The sequence below is a fragment of the Mirounga leonina genome, unplaced genomic scaffold (genome assembly GCF_011800145.1).
Source record: "Mirounga leonina isolate KUSES-001 unplaced genomic scaffold, KU_Mleo_1.0 Mir_125, whole genome shotgun sequence".
In the NCBI taxonomy this organism is placed as follows: Eukaryota; Metazoa; Chordata; class Mammalia; order Carnivora; family Phocidae; genus Mirounga; species Mirounga leonina.
Genome location: NW_023270305.1, coordinates 13030641 through 13054376, shown reverse-complemented (window position 1 = coordinate 13054376; position 23736 = coordinate 13030641). Strand labels below are relative to the sequence as shown.

The window sequence follows — 23736 nt, the reverse complement described above, 5'->3', positions numbered from 1 at the left end:
AATTAATGAACTAGTGATGATGTGTTATTATTAACTAAAGTCCATGTTTTATTCAGATTTCTGTAGTGTTTCCTCATGACATTTTTCTGTTCCAGAATCCCGTCCAGGATACCACATTATAATTAGTTGCCACGTCTCCTTAGACTTCTCTCAGCTTTGTCAGTTTCTTAGGCTTTTCTCATCAAGTTTTTGATAAAACTTGATAGATTTGAAGAGTGCTGGTTAGGTAGTTTGTATATTTTCCCTCAATTGAGATTTGCCTACTGTTTTTCTCATGGTTAGACTGGGTTTATGGGTTTTGGGGCAGAAGACCCTAGAAGTAAAATGCCATTTTCATCACATCATGTCAGGGGTACATCCTGTCTACATAATTAGTCACTGTTGACCTCGATCACCTGGCTGAGTTCGTGTTTGTCAGATTTCTCCACTGCCAGGGTATTTGTCCCTCTCCCTTTTCCTCTTTGGAAGGAAGTCACTGAGTGCAGCTCACACTTAAGGAGTGGGGAGTTATGCTCCACTTTCTTTAGGGCAAAGTATCTACATAAATAATCTGGAATTCTGCTGCCTAGGATATTTGTCAATTCTTCATTTGTTAATTTATTCACTCATTTATATTAGTATCAACTTAAGGATATTTAATACTATTTAATGTTGTTGCTGAAATTGTTCCAACTTTGGCCATTGAGAGCTTTCAGTTGGCTTCTGTATTCTTTTGATACACTCCTGTCATATGTTTTTTTTCCCCTCCCAGAACTTCTTTTCTTTTTTTTTTTTTTTAAAGATTTTATTTATTTATTTGACAGAGAGAGAGATAGCGAGAGCAGGAACACAAGCAGGGGGAGTGGGGGAGCGAGAAGCAGGCTTCCTGCTGAGCAGGGAGCCCGATGTGGGACTCGATCCCAGGACCCTGGGATCATGACCTGAGCCGAAGGCAGACGCTTAACGACTGAGCCACCCAGGTGCTCTATTTTCTTTTTTTAAAAGATTTTATTTATTTATTTGACAGAGAGATATAGAGAGAGTGCAAGTAGGCAGAGCGGCCGGCAGAGGGAGAGGGAGAAGCAGGCTCCCCACCAAGCAGGGAGCCCGATGCGGGTCCCGATCCCAGGACCCCGGGATCATGACCTGAGCCAAAGGCAGCCGCTTAATGACTGAGCCACCCAGGCGCCCCTAAATTTTCAACTCAACTAGCATCTAGTGGTGCTATTGCTATATCACATGGTAATAAGACTATGATTAGCTTTGTAGAGACTGCCAACCTGTCTTCCAACGTGACTGTGCATTATCACGCAATGGATGAGAGTTCCTGTTGCTCTACATTCTTGTCAGCATTTGGTATTGTCATTTTTTTTTTAAATTTTAGCCATTGTAGCAGGCATATAGTAGTATCTCATCGTGTTTTAATTTGTAATATCCTAATGACAATGATATTGAACATTTTTTCATGTACTTATTTTTCATTTATGTCTTCTTTGGTGAGGTATCCAGATCTTTTGATCATTTTTTAATTGGGCTCTTTTCTTTTTTTAAAAGATTTATTTATTTATTTGGATGGGGTTAAGGGCAGAGGGACAGGAAGAGAGACTCTGCACTGAACATGGAGCCTGATGCAAGGCTTGATCTCACTACACTGAGATCAGGACCTGAGCTGAAACCAAGAGTCAGATGCTTAATGGACTGTGCCACCCAGGCACCCGCTTTTTTAAAAAAAGATTTATTTATTTTAGGGGGTAGGGGCAGAGAGAGAGGGAGAGGGAGGGAGCTCTTTTCTTATTGTTGAGTTTTAAGAGTTCTTTTCATACTTTGAATACAAGTCCTTTATCAGATATGTTCTGAAAACATTTCTTTCATATTAGGGCTATTCTTTTCATTATCTTAGCAGGTGTTTTTTGTTTTTTGTTTTCTTTTTTCCTTTTTTTAAATCTTAGTTTCTTTTGCACTGTGGTTAATTTTGATAAGATCCAGCTTATAAGTTTTTTCTTTCATGGATTGTGCTTTTGGGGTGTTGTATCTAAAAACTCATTTATTCCATTTGACTTTGGGCTTAAGACATTAAACAGCCTCTTTTAGGGGCTTATGGTTCTAACTCTATTTGATTGAAGAAACTGCTTACATTCTTATAGCTAGGATGCTGTTTTTTTTTTTTCATATTTTATAGACTAAGGCTGTGCTCTTTTTTTTTAAATTTAAATTATTAGTTTTTCTTTAAAGACATTTATTGTTGCATTGTTCAAAGTAGTAGATAATTGGAAATAATTGCCAACAATCAAGGCTTGGATAAGGAATTGTGATAAAATTCTGTTTTGCCATTCAAAATTAGGTTTTTGAAGAGTGCTCAATGGCATGGAAAGATGCTCAGATATATTGTTAAATTCCTCCCCCCCAGCTTTATTGAGGTGTAATTGACAAATAAAATTGTGTGTATATATATATATATATATAAAGTGTACAACGTGATGATTATATAGATATATATCAAATGTCATAAGGTGTATATATACATATATATACACCTTATGAGATGATTACCACAACTGAGTTAATTAACACATCTGTCACTTCATGGTTACCTTTTTTTGTGGTGGTTTAAATTCTCTCTTATCAAATTTCAAGTATACAATACAGTACAGTATTATCAACTGTACTTACCATGGTGTATATTTGATCCCCAGAACTCATTCATCTAATAACTGAAAGTTTGTATCCTTTGATCACTGTCTTCTCATTTCCCCCACCTCCCAGCCCCTGGAAACTACCATTCTACTCTGCTTTTGTAGTGAACTTGCCTTTTTTTTGTATTACTAGATTCCACATATGAATGAGTTCATGGCATTTGGGTATTTTTCTTTCTCTGACTTAGTTGGGTGGAATGAAGCTCCTGAGTAGGGTGATTAGGATCTGTGAAGATTGAATGTGTTGGCATAAATACACCTAGTGGATTTCTTTGTATGTCTACAGGATGAACTACAGGAAGATGTGGGTGCAGAGTCTGAGACCACGGTGTCATAGAATTGTATTTGTGGGGGTGCGCTGGGTGGCTCAGCTCAGGTCATGATCCCAGGGTCCTGGGATGGAGTCCTGCATTGGGCTCCCTGCTCAGTGGGGAGCCTGCTTCTCCCTCTGCCTGCTGCTTCCACTGCTTGTGCTCTCTGTCAAATAAATAAATAAAATCTTAAAAAAAAAAGAATTGTATTTATGCATTCATGTGGACAAAGATTTTGGCAGTCAAAATGGGAAAAAAGGGTGGATACAAGTGATCATGAGGAAGGAAATGGCAGTGTTTGAAATCAGAGTTAGTATGTGAAGGGAATGATACAGAGGTGTTGGTTACCTCTTGATCATGAGGCTAAGAAAAGGCAAAGTGCCAGGAATGCGAGTGGAAGGAAGTAAAGAAATGTACTTGGGTTCATGTAAGTGTTGATTTTCAATGTTATATCAGAAGGACAAGGACATACAATCAGGTATGGCAGTAGGATTAGATATTTGTTGAGTGTGGAACTATTAAAATCATAACTACAAAGCTTTAGTTATTAGTATCCATAGAGCACTGGATGGATTCACCTATCATTAAGGTCTAGGGAAGTCATTTATAGTAATCTTAGTTTATATGTAACCTGTAAATTTGGATTTTATGTAATCTGAATTGTAGACTTGGTTGAAGTGAAAAGACTTAATGTTTTAGTTTGAGTTCCCCCAGAAGCTGACTCAGACATGGATTTGAGTGCAAGTATTTTGTTTTGAAGATTATCCCAGGAAATCCTAGTAGGGGACCATGAAGTGAGATAGGGAAGGGAAGTTTAGCAAATAAAGGATTTGTTTCAAGCAAGTTACCACTGTGAGTAACTGGAGCTTATTCCTGCTGGGGAACTCTAGGAGCCGGTATAAAGCATGTCCTCAGAGTTCAACCTCTTGAAAGGGCAAGGTAGGTGGAGTATCTACCAATCATTGGTTAGGACTGTTTCCAGAGGATGGTAAATCTATAGTATTTCAGGCTTGGCATGCAGGGAACAAAATGGACTTCAGAAGTCAGAGAAAGCCATCAGTTTTTGTTTGTGTTTTGTTTCTTTTTTTTTTTTTTAAGATTTTATTTTATCTTATTATTTTCTAAGTTGGCTCCATGCTCAGTGTGAAGTCCAACATGGAGCCTGAACTCATGACCCTGAGATCAAGACCAGAGCTGAGATCAAGAGTCCGACACTCAACCGACTGAGCCACCTAGGTGCCCCTTGAAGATTTTATTTTTAAGTAATCTCTACACCCAGTGTGGGGCTCAAACCCACAGTTAAAGAGTCATGTGCTCTACTTACTGAGCCAGGCAGGTGCTCCCTGTTTTGTTTTGTTTTTAAAGCAGATGCTGTCTGTCCAGTGGAGACAGAATTGGCAAAGATTAGGAGATATGGGCAGGGGAGCCCTCTTTTGCCTCTTTTCTTTATACTCTGCCATGCGGTTCTAGCATCTTCAATTCATTTTCTATAGGTCATCAATCCTCCTCACCCCGAGGCTTAAATGAGCCAATCCAGCTGCACATTAGCACTGGCTCTAGGTGTCCTTTCTGGAAGATTAAATCCTGGGTCATGGGGGAGTGCCCCTACATCAACAGTTCTCCTCACCAACCTTACACTTGGTCCCCAAGTTCATTCCCAGGTATGTCCTCCCAGGTCCCACCAGTGCATTTCATCAGGTCCAATAGCTGTTTTGGGAATCACCCCTTTCCATCCCAAGTAAGGACAGTACCTCCCTATTTCCATGATGCCGAGACTTGACCTTAGTTATTAGCCTGGAATTAGTGAAAGAGGTAGGGACAGATCTTGAGAAGGGTCAGCATCTTTTGAGGCATGCATCTCAGATGAGGCCTTTTCATGGTCTTTGCAGAGGCAGAGGAGATTGCCATCTTGTAGCAAGAGCAAGAGAGCCACTTCTTCTGGCCCAGAGGGTTCAGGAGAATCTTGACTGAACTGTGAATTCAGTCTTTTAAATAATTTACCTACTTTCATAATCAGAATTTGGGCCTGATTTTTAGCACAATCTGCCTTCTAGTTGTAGGGACTCAGAATTCCTTAAAATGCTGCTATGAGGTCTTCTGGCTGTCATACCATGCTTTGAGTTGATACTTAGATGATTTAGGCTTTGACATTTTCTTTCTTCTGTGTATCAATGCTACGTAACAAAAACTCAACCAATTTAATTGTCTTTAAAATTCTTGATGCCCCTATATTTCTCAAATGCTAAAGCTATCACATAACCCAGTCATCTTTACCTGTATCTCATCCTAGCTCCACCACATCAAGTGTCTTATTAGTAATATTGAAGCAACAGCCCACCAGGGGTTCTCATCAAGCCACTTATTACCACTTATTACCAGCACTGGGAACCTTGTCATTTGGTTGGTGAGTGATCCACTTAACAGAATCCATCTGGAAGACCTGTTATACCAGGATCAAATCTGTCTTATTCTGGGTTACCCTAGAAGCAAATGCTGGTGTAAAGACAAGTGCAAGTTTGTTCTTGTTTTCTTTTGTGGGGGGTTGTTTGTTTGTTTGTTTTTAAAGGTGATCCTAGGAGATACCAGTAGAGTGGAGAAGTGAGACAGAGAAGAGAAAGTAGCTAGTAAAGGCTTTCCTATCAGGCACTGTGGGTAAGCAAACTTAATTCCAATGAGGAACTCTGGAGGCCAGTGGAAAACATTGCCTTTTGTTGGGTAAAGGAGCTGCAGTATTTATATATTAACTTCCATCAGTGGGAGGGTTCCTCTAGGGATGTTAATCCCCTGGTGCTTCTAGACTGCCCTGCAAATGTCAAGGCTGCCTTCAGTGGCCAGAAAAAGCCCTCAGGCAAAGAAATGCAGATGCTGGCCACTAGAAGCTGATCAGGGTGATGGAATAAAGGCAGGATATCAACTGGGTCTTCTATACTCTTTTTTTTTTTTTTTAAAGATTTTATTTATTTTTTTTTAGGGAGCGAGCGAGAGAGAAACAGCATGAGAGGGGAGAGGGTCAGAGAGAGAAGCAGGCTCCCCGCTGAGCCAGGAGCCCGATGTGGGACTCGATCCCAGGACCCTGGGATCATGACCTGAGCCGAAGGCAGATGCTTAACCATCTGAGCCACCCAGGTGCCCGGGTCTTCTATACTCCTAAGTCAACAAATAACGTAGGGGCGCCTGGGTGGCTCAGTCGTTGAGTGTGTCTGCCGTCGGCTCAGGTCATGATCCCAGGGTCCTGGAATCAAGTCCCGCATTGGGCTCCCTGTTCTGCGGGAAGCCTGCTTCTCCCTCTCCCACTCCCCCTACTTGTGTTCCCTCTCTCGCTGTGTCTCTCTCTGGCAAATAAATAAATAAAATCTAAAAAAAAAAGAAAAAAGAAAACAAATAATGTCAGTGTTGTAGCTACTGTTGAGTAACAAGCTTTTCTTCCACCTTAGTTTGGTTTTGACAGTTTTTTTTAAGTATATATGTATTTTAATTATTATTTTTTTTTTTTTAAGATTTTATTTATTTATTCATGAGAGATAGAGAGAGAGAGGCAGAGGCAGAGGGAGAAGCAGGCTCCCCGCGGAGCAGGGAGCCCGATGCAGGACTCAATCCCAGGACCCTGGGATCATGACCTGAGCTGAAGGCAGACGCTTAACCGACTGAGCCACCCAGGCGTCCCTATATGTATTTTAATTATAATCCTGTGTTTAACATGTGATTTGCAAATATTTTTCATCCGGTGGTTAACTTGTCTTTTCATTTCTTACCAGTTTCTTATATAGAACAAATTGTTTAATTTTGGTGATGTTCAATTTGTCTTTTTTTTTTTTTAATGGCTTGTACTGTGATGTACCAGACCATGAAGACTTTCTCCTGTGTTTTCTTCTAAAAGTTTTATACTTTTTATACTTTACATTTATCTTCCATTTCAAATTATTTTTTGTATGTGGTGTGAAGTATAGGTCAAGGTTCATCTTTTTGTCATATAGATAACCAGTTTTTCCAACACCAAGTCTGTCCTTTTTTCACTGAATTTCTTTTGCACTTAAAAAAAAAAAAAAAATCAAATGGCCTCTTCCAGTACTGTGCTGTCTTTATTACTGTGGCTTTATAGTAATTCTTAAAGTTTTCTATAATCCTGCATCTTGATTTTCCCTTATCAAAATTGTCTTGTCTATTCCCTTTGCCTGTTTATATGGAATTTAGAATTGTCTATATTTACAAAAATTTCTGCTGGAATTTTGATTAGACTGTCTGATTAGATGGTATGTCTTTTTTTTTTTTTTTTAAAGATTTTATTTATTTATTTGAGAGAGAGAATGAGAGAGAGCACATGAGAGTGGGGAGGGTCAGAGGGAGAAGCAGACTCCCTGCCGAGCAGGGAGCCCGATGCGGGACTCGATCCCGGGACTCCAGGATCATGACCTGAGCTGAAGGCAGTCGCTTAACCAACTGAGCCACCCAGGCGCCCCTAGATGGTATGTCTTTCTGTTTGTTTAGGTCTTTTAAAAATTTCATCACTGTTTTGTGATTCTAGTATACAAATCCTATACGTATTTTGTTAGTATATACCTAAGCATCTTATTTTTGTTAGAGATATTATAAATGCTGTTTTTCAAAGTATTCAATTTCTAGTTGTGCAGTGCTAGTAAACAGAACTGTGGTTGACTTTTGTGTTTTGACCTTGTGTCCTGCAACAGTGTCAGACTCACTTTTTAGTTCTAGGAGCTTTTTTTGGCTCCTAGAATTTGGAATTTCTACAAAGATCATGATGTCTGCAAAATAAGGATACTTTTATTTTTTCCTTTCCAGTCTGTTTGCCTTTTATCTTTCATCTTATTTCACTGGCTAAGACATCCCATATAATGTTTAATAGAAATAGTAAGAATAGACATCTTTGTCTTGGTCCCAGTCTCAGGGGAAAAGCATATAGTTTTCTACCATTAAGTGTGATCTTAGATGTAAGTTTTCTGTAGGTGCCCTTTATCAGGTGTAGAAAAGTTTTACTTCTAGTTTGCAGAGAGTTTATCATCAGGAATGAACCTTGTATTTTGTCAAATGCTCTTTTTGCATCTGATATAAACATGTTTTTTTTAATTAGATTATTAATATGTTGGATTATATTGATTAATTTTCAAATGTTGAATTGGCCTTGCATTCCTGGGATAAACTCCCACTGCTTCCAAGGTTTTTATATATGGCTTGATTCAATTTATAATATTTTATTGAGGATTTTGCTCATTGTTGAGGGTTTTCGTGTCTGTGTTCATGAGAGACATTTGTTTTTGTACTTTGTCTGTTTTGGGTATCAGGATATTACTGGCTTTTTAAAATGAATTGTAAGATGTTCTTTTGTGTTTTCTGGTAGCAATTGTATGAAATTGGTGTTATTTCTTCTAACATCTTTTCTATTACTGTTCTTCATTTGTAACACTTTGTAATTATTTTCCTTTCTGAAGAACTTTCCTTAGCAATTATTTTAGAGGGTGTCTGCTGACTACAAATTCTCTCAGTTTTCTTTAATTTCTGAAGGTTAGTATTCTCTCAGTGTAAAATTAAAAGCATTGCTCCACCGTCTTCTGACTTCCATAGTTTCTGATGAGAAATCTGCAGTAATTCAGGTCATCATGCCTCTCGAACAGGAGCTGGTAGGCTATGTTCTGTGGGTTGACTGACTGTTTTCAAAATAAAATTTCAACAAAGCCATACCCATTTGTCTACGTATTGTCTGTCGCTGCTTTCACGCGGCAGTGGCAATGGTGAGTAGTTGTGACAGAAACCACATGGCCTGCAAACCTAAAATATTTACTGTTTGGCCCTTTAAGAAAAAAATTGGCTGATCCCTATCATTTACCTATGGGTAAAATGTTCTTTTACGCTGACTCCTTTCAAGAATTTTTCTTTGTCTCTCAATTTGATTATGATGTGACCATCATAACAAGTTTCTTTGGCTTTAACTTGTTTGCTCAATTTCTTGAATTTGTGGTATGTCTTTCACTGAACTTGGTAAGTCTTCAGCTAGTATGTCTTCACCACATTGCCACACTCCTTTTCTCCTTATGGGATTCTGAGTACATGGTGAATGTTGGATCTTTTGTTTTTGTCTACCCAGTCCCTGAGGCTTTATTCCTTTAAAAAAAAAAAAAATCTCTCTCTTGCCTTTTTTCCCCCCCTGCTGTTCAGATTGGATAATTTCTACTTGATATATCTTAAAGTTGGCTTTCCTCTGTCATCTCCATTCTTCGGTTGAGTCCATCCAGTGAGTCCCTCTTCCCCCCAATGAGTGTATATTTCAGTTCTAACATTTCCATTTGGTTTCTTTCATATCTTTTCTTTCTCTGCTGACACTTAAGATTTTATTTCATTTTATTTTATTTTAAAGATTTTATTTCACAGAGAGAGAGCACAGCAGGGGGAGCGGCAGAGGGAGAGGGAGAAGGAGGCTTCCCGCTGAGCAGGGAGCCCGATGCAGAGCTTGATCCCAGGACCCTGGGATCATGACCTGAGCCGAAGGCAGATGCTTAAGGACTAAGCCACCCAGGCTCCCTGACACTTAAGATTTTAACTCTTGTTTCAAGAGTGTTTGTGATTGCTAATTTGAGCATTTTTATAATCGCTACTTAAAGTCTCTGTCAGGTTACAACAACATCTGTGTCATCTTGTCAGTGGCATCTGATGATTGTCATTTCCCTTGTGAATTAAGATTTTCTTGGTTGGTTGTTTGCCAAATAATTTTGTATTGTGTCTGGACATACTGAACATGATAAAACTTTGGGTCTTCCTTAAATTTTCGGAGAGTGTTGATATTTTTGTTTTAGCATTATAGTTTGGTAGACCTCCCAATGATCCAGAATATAGTTATATTAATTTTTTCAAGATTAATTTGGAAATAGGGGCGCCTGGGTGGCTCAGTTGGTTGGGTGACTGCCTTCGGCTCAGGTCATGATCCTGGAGTCCCGGGATTGAGTCCCGCATCGGGCTCCCTGCTCGGCGGGGAGTCTGCTTCTCCCTCTGACCCTCCTCCCTCTCATGCTCTCTGTCTCTCATTCTCTCTCTCAAATAAATAAAATCTTTAAAAAAAAAAAAAAGATTAATTTGGAAATAAAGGCAAAAGTTAGAAAATTGTCATGAAGAAATTAAAGCTCTCCAGGAATTCTTTTTCTTTGAAAAAAAAAGTGGTGTAGAGAAATAGCAAAAGTAGAAAAAAGCTATAACAAATGAGATATGTTATAAAGGATATTATGATATTATTTTTAATCTATGGTTAGCATTTAAAATTTGTATTACTAGGGGTGCCTGGGTGGCTCAGTCGTTAAGCATCTGCCTTCAGCTCAGGTCATGATCTCAGGGTCCTGGGATCAAGCCCCACATTGGGCTCCCTGCTCAGCGGGGAGCCTGCTTCTCCATCTTGCACTCTCCCTCCTGGTGTTCCCTCTCTGACTGTGTCTCTCTCTGTCAAATAAATAAAATCCTTAAAAAAATAAAATAAAATAAAATTTGTATTACCTAGTGAGAGACCAAGATTAGGGAGGAGGCAGTAAACTTTTAAATATCTTCCTTTCTTTGTAATTATAGGCTACTGGTACCAACTCTTTTTTTTTTGTTTTTGTTTTTAAAGATTTTAATTTATTTATGAGAGAGAGGGCACAAGCAGGGGGGAGGAGCAGAGGGAGAAGAAGAAGCAGGCTCCCTGCTGAGCAGGGAGCCCCATGTGGGGCTTGATCCCAGAACCCTGAGATCATGACCTGAGCTGAAGGCAGATGCTTAATCAACTGAGCCACCCAGGCGCCCTGCAAGTCTTGTTTTTTTTCTCTAGGACCTAGATTTCATTATATTTTTGCTGTTTCTAGTTGCTTTGTCTTTTGGCTTTCTTCCTGTTTAAAATTTTTTTCTCTTGGGGGTGAATTGTTAAGTAACCATCATGTGTGTTAAGCCTACTTGGTAATACATCAATGATTTAGGAAAGGATTGGTCTTAATTATCAAAATATTAGGTGTAGAATGTTAAGGAATGCATTTACATTTTAAATTTTCTTTAGGATATATTTAAAACTAAACTTGCCAGGCCCCTTGTTTTAATGGATATGTAATTTTTGTGCAGTTACCATTTAATTTGTGATTCTAATACATTTGAGACTGTGCTATATAAATCACTCCATGATTTACAACAGTTTAATCTCCTTAGGGAAATTGTTTGGCTTATGCTCTTTGTCTAGATATTTTTTCTTCACAGAATAAGGCAAAATTCAGCTGCACTTATCACAGATTTTGCATCAGTAGGGTCTGTGCAATGGGCTTATTGGTTTTTTAGCTTTTTGGGTGTGGAGATTTGACAGTATGCATCTAAAAGCAATGATTATGTAAGATGTTTAGTGAAAGGGTGGGATTTGACTCTACCACTTCTGAGTTGTGCCCTCAAGCAAGTTAGTGTTCTTTTCTAGGCTGTTTCCTAATCTATAGAATGGGGATAATAATGATACCAGTATCTAGGGTTGTTGGAAGGATTCAGTGAGGTAGCACATGGAAAGAATTTTAACAGAGTGACTGTCAAAGCCTATGTCTGTCAACCTAAACTATTACTGTGTGGTAAAAAATTCATCTCTAGGAGTTCTTTGAGTTTGGGGATGAATTCTTGCTTTGTTCAATATTGTTTAATATGAAAATAGAAGATTTTATTTATGTCTTTTATGTATAAGCTAATAACTATTATGTTCTTTAGCCTTTCATTATAATTATTTTCTAAATTATATTTAGTACCATGTTTATCTGGATAAAACAGTAGGGATATGGGAAGCTGTGTCCCAACTAATCCAGGACTCTGCAGAGAAAATAATCATAGTTAGAAATAAGACATAGCCCCATATTTTCAGCACAGAAAGCAAGTGTACAAGCTCATTTAATTATTGACTTTGTAATATTATAGAAGCTATCAAGTAAATAAAGGGACAGTGGTTTGTCTTTTTCTATATCGGGCTTCCACTTTATTTTTACTGATTGTCTCTTAAATGTGCATCAACAGCTTGGTTTCCTGTACCTCTTCATAACAGAATGATAAGCACTTGGTTGAATTGTCAAATTGCAGTGGTTTATTGTATCTTTCTTTGTTTCTAGGATGATTGAGGAAAGTGGGAACAAGCGGAAGACCATGGCGGAGAAGAGGCAGCTGTTCATAGAAATGCGTGAGTCCTGAGTGCTTCTGGATTCCTTGTCTGTATGGGTGGGGATGCCTTTTTTTTTTTTCCCTGATGAAGTCAGAGCTTTAAGCATTAGCATGTTCCTTTTTTTTTTTTTTTTTTTTTAAGATTTGTTTATTTTAGAAAGAGGCAGAAAGAGAGAGAGAGTGCAAGTGAGCTGAGGGGCAGAGAGAGAGGGGCAGGGAGAGAATCTCAAGCAGACTCCCTGCTGAGCACGAAGCCTAACCCAGAGCTCCATTTCATGACCCTGAGATCATGACCGAGGCTGAAGACAAGGGTTGGATGCTTAATCGACTGAGCCACCCAGGTGCCTCATGAATTAGCATGTCCCAATCTTGGGCGGGGAAGAAAGGGAGTTAAAGAATCATGGAATTGAAGGACCTCAAGCCAGAGCGTATATTATAATTGAGTTGACCTGAAATGCTTTCTTCAGCAAGATCATTAATACTAAGGCAGAAATGTTACCTAGGATATCTGTGAGTAGTCTCTACAACCAATGTGGGGCTCAAATTTACAGTCCCGAGATCAAGAGTCACCTGCTCTGCCGACTCAGCCAGTCAGGTGCCCCAAGGCGCACCAGTCAGTTTAGATCTCTTGCTGTAACTCCCTTGTTACCATGAGCTTGCAGGTGGTGAGAAATAATTAATACATTGTATAAGTTACCTTTTACTAGATACAGATTCTAAGGTGTAGAGGGCTACGTGTTAGGACAATACTTAGAGATATAGGAATAATTAAAAACACAAATGTAGGGTCACCTGAGTGGCTCAGTCGTTAAGCGTCTGCCTTCGGCTCAGGTCATGGTGATCCCAGGGTCCTGGGATCGAGCCCCACATCGGGCTCCTTGCTCACTGGGAAGCCTGCTTCTCCCTCTCCCACTCCCCGTGCTTGTGTTCCCTCTCTTGCTGTGTCTCTCTCTGTCAAATAAATAAATAAATAAATGTAGTCATCCAAGCCAGTCATCCAAGCCAGAAACCTTGCAGTCCCTTCCCTCTACCTCACCTTCCACCTCCAAAGAAATCACAAAATGCAGCTGAGTTTTACCTCATAAGGGAGTCTTGGATGGTCTGTTCCTCGTACCACAGTGGTTTTGAATCCAAGCTCTACCGTCAGACTGCCTGTGTTTGGATCTTGGCTGTATAACCTTAGGTGACTTGACTTAATCTCTGTACCACAGTTTCCTTGTCCATAAAATGGGAATAGTATCTACTTCATAGAATGATTGTGAAGATTAAATGGGATAATGTCACTTAGGCACTTAGCACAGTGCTGGACCCAGAATAGTAGGTATTTAATGTGGTTAGTTTTGTTTAATATTTTATCATTGTTACTTTTCTGAACTAAAGCAATCTGTTTTGGATCCCTCCTTCCACGGTCAACCCTTTCAAATCTGTGATCGGTGATGCTGTATGCAGTGAACTGTATAAATCTGTGTTACTTCCTTCTTAAATCCCTTCAGTTGCTCCTCGTCACTCTCCCAGGAAAGCCTGAGCTCCTAGGCATGCCAGGCAAGCCCTCCTGCAGGCAAGCCCTCCTGGTCTCTTTTATCCTCAGTTCTCAGGTTGCCAGTTCCCATCACCCGCCATGTGTGTCATTTCCCAGCAGTACTGAATTGGCTTTGCTCCTGCAGTTGGGCCCCCCTTCATCTGCCTTGTTGTGCGCACTCACCGTTAAGGCTCAGCATAAGGGTCATCTTTTCATTAATTTTTTAACACATTTATTGAAGATCTATTATGTTCCAGGCACTGTTCTAGGTGCTAAGGTTAAGGGGAGAACAGAACATAGTCCCTGACTTCTCGCATATTGCTTACATTTTGGTGAGGAAACAAAATAAGGAAACCAACTAGATAAACAATAAATCCTGATACTAAGAAGTGTGTGGGGTGCCTTCAGTAAGTAAACATGAGCATGCAAGGGAGCACAACTGGGGTAGATCTTTGGAGTAGAAACTGGGTTTTCTGTGAAGATTTGGGTTTGCTCCTTAGTGAATGTCATCATTCTGACACAGAGAGCTCAAACAAATGGCCTTTCTCTGTAACAGACTCAAGGATATGGACTGTTTTGGAGATGTTTGGTGAGTATGGCTTCTTGTCTCCCCTCTTTCTTCATGGGAAGAATTGCATTGCTGACAGTGGTGTCTGTTCCTAAAAGCCATGTTCTCTGCTTTGCAACATCCCCCCAGATCTCCAGCATTATTACCTTCAATGGATGTAAAAATCATCTTTTGTCAGCCTTATCATAGGGTTCTACCATCTAGGTTTTGGGTTGATTTTATGGCAATTTTGAATCCACTGATGTTTCGGTTTGGATCTTGGCTGTATAACCTTAAGTGACTTGACTTAATTTCTGTGCCACAGTGGGTAATTGATAGATTTTTACTTATTGTAGGTCTATCCATCATTTTTTTTTTTTAAGACTTCACTTTTTTAGAGCAGTTTTAGGTTCACAGTAAAACTAAGAGGCAGGTACAGCAAGTTCCCATAGCACACATGCACGACTTCCCCGATTAACAACACCCCCCACCAGAGGGTACATTTGCCACAGCTGATGGGCCTGTGTTGACAAATCGTAACACCCAAAGTTTGTAGTTTACATGAGGGTTCATTCTTTTTTTTTTTTTTTTTTTTTTAAGATTTTATTTATTTATTTGAGAGAGAGAGAATGAGAGACAGAGAGCAGGAGAGGGAGGAGGGTCAGAGGGAGAAGCAGACTCCCCGCCGAGCAGGGAGCCCGATGCGGGACTCGATCCAGGGACTCCAGGATCATGACCTGAGCCGAAGGCAGTCGCTTAACCAACTGAGCCACCCAGGCGCCCATGAGGGTTCATTCTTGATGTTGTACATTCTTTGGGACTGTTTTTTTTAGGAAGTGGAAACAAAAGTTTATTGAAGATATAGAGAGAGATACAGACAGACCACCCAGGAGACTCAGAAAGGAAAGGAGAATGAGTCTCATCTTTGTTCAGGGCCTGGGGGTTTTTACTAATGGTTGTGCTCGGGTGCACATGTCCTCTCAGGCATCCAGGAACTGGTCAGAATGAGGTCAAGGTCCAGGTGTTCATCTTAGGTCACTTATTCCTTGAAGCCAGGGGTCTTGGTGTTGAAATGTCTAGTGTTGGTGGTCTAGAACACACATATGATAGCTTCATCCAGTCATCCTTCCAGAAAGTGGTCGCTTTTCTGTTCAGAGTTGCTGCTCTTCTTTTCTTTGATTTCCTGTTGAGTTTATAGGTGTTCAGAATGGTTTGATCCTTATCTAGCTGAATTCCTGGGACCAGACGAAATTTAGGTCTCCTACTCCTCTGCCATCTTGCTCCTTCCCTGGGACTGTATTATTTTTAAAGAAAAATGGTTTTGACTACTATTTTTGCAACTTTTTTTTTTTTTTTTTTTTTAGGATTTTATTTATTTATTTGAGAGAGAGAGAATGAGCCAGGGGGAGGGGCAGAGGGAGAGGGACAAGCAGATTCCCTGCTGAGCATGGAGCCTGATGCAGGGCTCCATCCCAGAACCCTGAGATCATGACCGGAGCCAAAATCAAGAGTTGGACGCTCAACTGACTGAGCCACCCAGGCGCCCTCTCATATATTGAAGAATAGGGAGGATAGCAGTCATCCTTGCCTTGTTTTTGACTTGATAGAAGTAATATTTCACTATTTAAATGACATTTGTTGTAGGTTTTGTGTTGTTTATCAGGTTAGGGAACTACTTCTGGGTTCTAATTTACCAAGAGTTATTACTCTTATTTTCTTTAAATCATGAATGAGTATTGACTTTTATCAGATGTTTTCTGTTTCTCTTGAGATGAATATATTTCTCCTTTACTCTGTAAATATAGTGCTAGGGCTCACAATCTTTTCCTTAAAGGGTCAGACAGTAAATATTTTAGGATTTGCAGGCTATATGATGAGTTCTCTGTCACAGTGACTCAACTTTGCTGTATAACATGAAAGCAGTCCTAATAATTTAATAATTTAGTTAGGTTGTATTTTTTCATGTTGTGTGACCTTTACTATTATTGCTTTCTATAATATTCTTAAGCCTTTCTGTTTTTAGACAGTAACTTTAAATGCCCTACTATTCTTTCTATGCTTAGTATTTTCTTTTATGGACTCTAAGTGCCATGAGAATAAGGATCACATCTATTTATGTTGGTAGCCCCAGTAGCTTGATAAATGTTTTTTGAAAGAAGAGTGGAATAAATTACATACAAGTAATTTGCTAGCTTATGATTCTTATATGGTATAAAATTACTAAGAAAAATGAAAGGTGGTAGTTAGAACAGTAGTTCTTTACTCTGGTACTAAAGTATACATGAATCTACAAAATGCTTGATGCCATGCCTCCCGGCTCAGAGATTCTGATTTTATTTGTCCTTTTCCAAAATTTTGTCAGTTTTATCGGTCTTTTGAAGGAACTTTGGCTTTGTTGATCCTCTCCAAGTATCTTTGTTTCTGCCTCATGATTTTGTGCTATTGTGTTTATTACTTTCTTCTTTTCACTTCAGGCGATTCTCTTGTTCTTTTTCCAACTTCTTATGTTGGGTAACTCGAGCTATTTATTTTCAGACTTTTTTCCTCTCTTATGTAAGCACTTAAGAACTTCTTTCCTGTGATTTTCTATTTTTGCATTCCATGTGTTCCGAAAGATGCCATTTTCATGATCACTTCTCTGTGGTTTCTAACTTCTCTTAGGAATAATTAGAAGTACCCTTTTAAATTTGCAAATAAATGACTTTTAATTAAAAAAATATTTAGCATAATTGGGATGTGGGTCAGGGAATGAAGGCTGTTGTAGAATCTTTGAATTTGGTGATATTTTTTGTTATATGTTTTTGTAAATATTCCATGTGTGCTTGAAAATAATGTGTATGATTTCTTCATTATTTAGATTTAACTTGTTCCATGTTTTATTCAGACCTTTTTTGTCCTTACTGATTTGACCGCTTAATTACTGAAAGTTGTAAAAAATCTCTGCTTTGATCATGGACTTTAATTTTTTACCCCTTAGTTCTGACAGTGATTTGAAGCTTTTGTTCTTAGATGCACATGTATTAAAATATTACATCTACCTAGGAAATTGAATATTTTGTCATTATGTGGGGTATACTCTTTTTCTAGTGGTGCTTTTTGCTGTGAAGTTTATTTTGTTGTTATTAGTATAGCTATACCAGTTTTCTTTTGGTTAGTATGCCTTGTACAGTATCTTTTCTTTCTTTTAAAAAACTTTCTGTATCCTTATGTTTTTTTTTTAAGATTCATTTATTTATTTTGGTGTGGGGGGGTGGAGGGGCAGAGGGAGAGAGAGAATCCTAAGCAGACTTCACGCTGGGCGTGGAGCCCAACATGGGGCTTGATCCCATGACCCTGAGATCATGACCTGAGCCAAAATCAAGAGTCAGATGCTTAAGTACTGAGCCACCCAGGTGCCCCTGTATCTTTATGTTTTATGTGTATCTCCTGTAAGCAGTGTAAGCTAGATTATTTAACAACAACTATTGTGACCGACAGTCTTTGCTTTTTCACTGAAGAATTTATCCTGTTTAATTTTTTTTTTATGAATACAGATATATTTCACTTTTTCTTCCAGCTTGTTTTGTGCTTAAACTGTGTCCTTTCTCTGTTGTTTTTTCTTCCTTTCTTGCCTTCCTTAGATGAATTGAGCTTCTTCCTTCCATTCCACTTTTCTGTCTTCTTGGTGGTGGGTTGTATATTCTTTTTCTATTCTTTTTGTGGCTACCCTAAAAATTCTAACATCAATTAAAATGAAGTCCAGAGCTTATCAATATTTATAACTTTATTCGAAGCAATACAGGATTATTAGACAGTTTTAGAGCACCTCCTTCATGAAATATATGCTATTTTTAGTATTACCTTTTTTAACATGACAAATTAGACTTTATAGTTCTTTTGTATGGTCAGTTTTTCTTTTGTCTAACTTACTTGATTACCACTTTCTTTGTTTGCTTTAAAAATTTAAGTCTAAATCTAGGTGGAGCCAGTCATGTGTCCCTAACATTTCCTTTTGTGGGATTTTTTTTTCTTCTGTTTCTAGTTCACCCACTGACAGAGTCACCATTCTGTGGTCTGTACCTTCCTCTCTGTTGGGACCTCTGGCTTCATCTCTGATCCCCAGGGTTTCTAATCATACTGCCAAAAAAAACAAGGAAGTCATTTATGTTTATTTTTGTTACTTATTCAGACTCCTACTCTCTTGAAAAGTTTAGCTTATTAAAAATTGTTGTAGGGGCGCCTGGATGGCTCAGTCGTTAAGCGCCTGCCTTCGGCTCAGGTCATGATCCCAGTGTCCTGGGATCGAGCCCCGCATCAGGCTCCCTGCTCAGCAGGAAGCCTGCTTCTCCCTCTCCCCCTCCCCCTGCTTGTGTTCCCTCTCTCGCTGTATCTCTCTCTGTCAAATAAATAAATAAAAATCTTTATTAAAAAAAATGGTTGTAAGGGTTTCAGACAATTCAGAAATGTTACTATCCTTACATTTACTAGGTTTATTATCTCTTCTCTTCTTTCTCTTTCTCTTCTCCTCATCTCTTTAGTTAAATGCCTTTTTAACAAACTATACTTACTTCCTTACACCTTCTGTGGGTGTGCCAAGCACCTCTACCAAATCCTGTGGCTCCCTAGAATGCAGTTTGGAATCCTGTGTTCTATCTGAAGAATGCTACATGCATCAACATGTTTATACAGGGAAAGGAGTTGCTTTCCCCACTACTTTTATCATCTCCTTGTATTAGCTTTTCCAAAATTGTATAGTTTGTGTAATATTTTGACTTTACTTGGTATATTTTTGGGGGAAAGCAGGTCAGTCTTTTATACCAGCAACACAGAACTTTGTAACTTTCAGTTATTTATTCATTCAATAAATATTTCGGGTGCTAGTTTTATTATGTCCTGTTGAGCATATAGTAGCAAACAACACAACAATAAAATGGTCTCTGCCTTCATGGAACTTGTTTTCCTGAAAATGGAAATAAGGAATGATAGGGCAGTTGGGGCCATGATTGGGGAAGCATGGGGGGCCCAGGAAGGGGTCTGGGAGGAAGCAATGTCTAGGCTGAGTCAGTTCAGTGATGTGATGAAGAAAGGGCTGGAGTAGTAAGTAGCACTTACGAAGGCTCAGATGAGAGAGCTTGGCATGTTTGGGTAATTATATGTAGCCCGTACTCATTGGAGTTGGGTGTGAGGTAAATTTGAGAGTTGCACGAGCCAGACCTTGTAGCTGAGTGGGGTAGTTATGTGTTTTCCAAACCTAGCTTGATTATAGGACTCCCTGGAACGAAGATTCCAGGTTCTTGTCCAGGAGACTCTGATACAAGCTTCTGATACAGGCAGATACAATAAAACCCTTCCATTTGACTCTCTGCTTTTCTTCGGATCTGGTTATACTATAGAAGTTGATATCCTATTCTCATGAATGAAGAGAGTCATAATATGGAAAGAAGGGTTAATCCTTTCTCATCCTTTCGCTGTACCTCTTGGATACTCAGTATTTTTAGATTGTCTCCTGTCCGTCCAGGAGCTTCACGGGGCTCTCCACCTGTGGCTAGAGTTCTGCCTATGTGTTTAGTTAGGACCCTTTGTACCATTTCTTGATAAGCTTGAAATATACTGTATGACATTAGTATTAAAGTGACATTTCAGTGTATTTCTTATAAGGAAATATTCTCAAAATGAATGATAATAGAGTGAAGAGTCATCTTTTCTAGTTCACAGTATCCAAAGGGATAACATAATCATTTTAGTTTCTTCACTGGGGGCTTTCTCTTCCATTTTTTATGTGCCAAACTACCATATTTTCTGATCAGGAAATCAACATGACACTTACATAAGGGAAATTTTTTAAAAGTGAAGGCTATTCTTAGAGCAGTGTATGAGGATTTTCCTTATAGAAACCAGGAAAGATGACTGCTTCAGAAGAAGGTAAATGTATGAGAAAAATGACAAAGAATAATACTTGATTCTTGAATAGCACCTAGAACTTCAGGGGCTGGAGCTTGTGGGGTTTCCCATTTTCCCCAACTAGTTCCCTTTGGGCTTGTGTGATATTTGCCCTATTTCATTCTTCATCTGAAGAGAGTGAGTTCTATACCATATGCACTGACGTTTTCCTGTCGTTACTTCTCCACTAGCAAACATGGCCCAATAAATGTCCTGCAGTCTGACTGATCAGATTACTACTCTTTCTGTTTGGTTAATTGGGGATGGGACTTCCCTTTCCCAGCTGCTTACCATTGATTTCCTAGTATTTCCTGTAGAAGTGGTATAGAAGGAAAGATTCACTGAGCTTATGAGTGTTCTCCATCAGGGTGTTTGTCAGGCTGGCAGACAGGATAAGGTAGGCAAAACTGCTGGCATGGAGTGGTCACGTAGAAAGTGTGCCTAACCCTTCCTGACCCCTTTTGTTTCCTCAGAAGAAGGCCTGGTTGACATGTGATATATGGCCCATGCACACGCTGTGGAATAGTCACTTCCCAGCATTGAGAAATTCAGTGGTAAATCCCGTTGAACATCTGTTGTTTGTACTTTTTTCAGGTGCTCAGAATTTTGATGTCATACGACTATCAACTTATAGAACAGCTTGCAAATTACGATTTGTACAAAAACGATGCAACCGTAAGTCATTTCAGCTAATTTCTGTGATAGCTGGATAGTGCACTCAGTAATAGAAAATAAAAGGTTTTAGTATCTTTTAGTCATATTGTAATGTTAATTGAATTGTTTTTGTCTTAAGTGTTTATTAAAATGTAAGCTTTGTCATGGAAAGAACTTGTCATTTAGTGTGTGTCTCAAAATGTTTACAAAATTCAATAATGTAACTGGTTTTGAGGCTGGCATAGTATTAATGTACTTTAAATGAGAGAATTGATTTCTTCTTCTCACCTGTTTTAAATAACTTTTATACAAAATTAATACGATAATCAGCTTCCGGAAGAAAAAAACAGTAATATGCTGATAGAGGTGTAATAAGTTAATTTTCTTGATTAAAATGAATACAACATGAATCAGCCTTTTCTATAAGTAATCACTATGAGAATTGCTACTTATAAGTAAATAAAATATATATGTGTGTATGTGTGTGTGTATATATATGTAGGCCTATATATATATACACAGACACATAAAATCTTTTTTCTCTTAATTTCCATGAAGATAAACTTATGTCAGACTTATTGTACTTTCCTCGTGTGTGTGTGTGTGTGTGTGTATTAATAAAGAACGGTTTTGTATAATGGAAAGAACATTGGCTTTAGAATTGGAAAAACATGAGTTTTAGTCCTGGTTTTTGGCATTTACTATAAACATGAATGTTGGGTAAGTCACTTTACATCTGAAAACTTCTACCCTACTTTAAGTGTTATTTTCAGAAATCTTAGCATAAAATTCTCTCTAGAGAGTTTACCATGCCATCCTGACTGAAGTCTCTGGTTTCCTAAAGCATTGTTTTTCAAATTATGGGTTGTGACCCAATAATGGTTCATGAAATCATTTTGATGAGCTGTAGCCAGAATTTAAAACATGTAATAAAGAAAAAAAGAGAAAAAAAAAATCAGAACACAAATTATGTGGTAAGTCTAAAAGTATTTTGTGAAACTTTTGTTTTTTATATATCTAGAAGAGTGTGTGTGTGTGTGTTGGTGTTGATTTAAATATATTTCTGTGGGTTGTGGTAAAAAAGTTTAAAAACCACTGTCAGAGCAACAACCATTTTAATAATTCTTCCTGTAATTATTCTTGGGAAACAGTAGTCTATGTGTGGAGGGTTCAGAGTCTGAAACCTGGCTACTGGCATTAGTAATGTACAGTAAAAGATGCATTGTTCTAGAACTTTGATTTTGTCACCTAGGATTCTTTAATCAGACTAAATTTTTTTTTTTTTTTTTTTTTTTGTGGATGTACAGTTTAGGTAGGAGTAAAACTTCAGTTTTGTCCACCTGTACGTTCTATTGTCTCTACACTGTTTATTGAAAAAAAAACAACACCCTTTTTTCTTCACTGCCCCCAAATCTTTCGTCATACTCATTAGGAGAAATATATAAGAATGTTCATAGCAGTTTCTATATATGAGAGGACCTGCTTTTGGACTCCTGTCTCCCACTGGTCTGTTTGTCTATCCTATCAATAACCACTACTGTAGCTTTATAATGTCTTTTTTTTTTTTAAGATTTATTCATTTATTTGAGACAGAGCGAGAGTGTGAGGGGGCTTGGGGCAGAGAGAGAGGGAGAGAGAGAGAATCTCAGGCAGACTCTGTGCTAAGCAAGGAGCCCAACTCAGGGCTCAGTTCCGACCCTGAGATCATGACCTGAGTCAGTCTCAAGAGTCAGACGCTTAACCAACTGAGCCACTCAGGCACCCTGCTTTATAATAAGTCTTAATATCAGATAGAGCAAGTCTTCCTACTTTGTTCTGTTTTTCTTTTTAAGATTGGGACATTTTTGGCCTCTTACATTTATTTTAATATACATTTTAGAATCTGATTATCAATTTCTACTAAAAGCAAACAAAATAAAACAAAGAACTCTGCTGGGATTTTTTCCATTTTTATTTCTTTTTTTTAAAGTATAATTTACATATAGTAAAATTTATCCTTTTAAAGGAGAGCCCTGTGGCATTTTGTTGGGACTGCACTGAATCTATAGGTTAAGCTGGGGAGAATCACCATATTTCCAATTTCAGATTACCTCCTGTGAACATGGTATATCCCTCCATTTATTTAGGTCTTTAATTTCTGCCAATTATATTTATAGATTTTTTTTTTTGTAGAGATGTTGCACTTCCTTCATTGGATTTATTCCTAAATCTTTGATGATTTATGCTACTATTATAAATAGTATTCTAAAATTTCATTTTTGTTAGTAATAGAAATACAGTGACTTTTATATCTTCTATCTAGCAATCATTCTAGACTCAAATATCAATTTTAGTAATTTATCTGGAGAATCTGATTTTCTACGTGTAGAATTTTGTCATTTCTAAATAATGACAGTTAGATTTCTTCATTTCTGAAACTCACATGGTTAATTACTGCTTATTTATATTGGCTAGGACCCAAAATACAATAGAAATGATGATAATGGGCATTGCCTTTTTTTTTGGTAAAGATTTATTTATGTATTTTAGAGAGAAAGAGCACGATTGTGTGAGCATGCAGAGGGGCAGAGGAAGGGGGACAGGGAGAGAATCTGAAGCAGACTCCCCACTGAGCACGGAGCCTGACATGGGTCTTGATCTCACAACCCTGAGATCTTGACCTGAGCTGAAATCAAGAATGGGATGCCTAACTGACTGAGCCACGCAGGCACCCCATTTCTTTTTTTTTTATTGTAGTTGATACACAATGTTACATTTGTTTCATGTATACAACATAGTGATTCTGTAACTCTTTGTTATGCCATGCTCACTGCAAGTGTATCTACCATCTGTCACCATACAAGGCTGTAATGACTGTATTCCCTATGCTTTTCTTTTTATTCCCATGATTTATTCATTCCCTAACTAGAAGCCTGTATCTCTCATTCCCCTTCACCCATGTTGTCCATCTCCCTCCCTCGGGCAACCACC

The 23736-nt window shown here is 38.4% G+C and overlaps 1 protein-coding gene across 6 annotated transcripts in view; it reads left to right on the top strand.

The window, feature by feature from the left end:
• Positions 1-23736, top strand: part of DTNB (dystrobrevin beta) — a 227745-nt gene that overhangs the window by 13908 nt on the left and 190101 nt on the right. For all 6 annotated transcript variants that reach the window (XM_035000716.1, XM_035000718.1, XM_035000714.1 and 3 more), the window contains exons 2-3: positions 12079-12146; positions 20707-20787. In XM_035000716.1, coding sequence (XP_034856607.1) covers positions 12080-12146; positions 20707-20787 — 148 coding nt within the window. In that variant the 5' untranslated portion in view covers position 12079. The remainder of the gene's footprint in view (positions 1-12078; positions 12147-20706; positions 20788-23736) is intronic.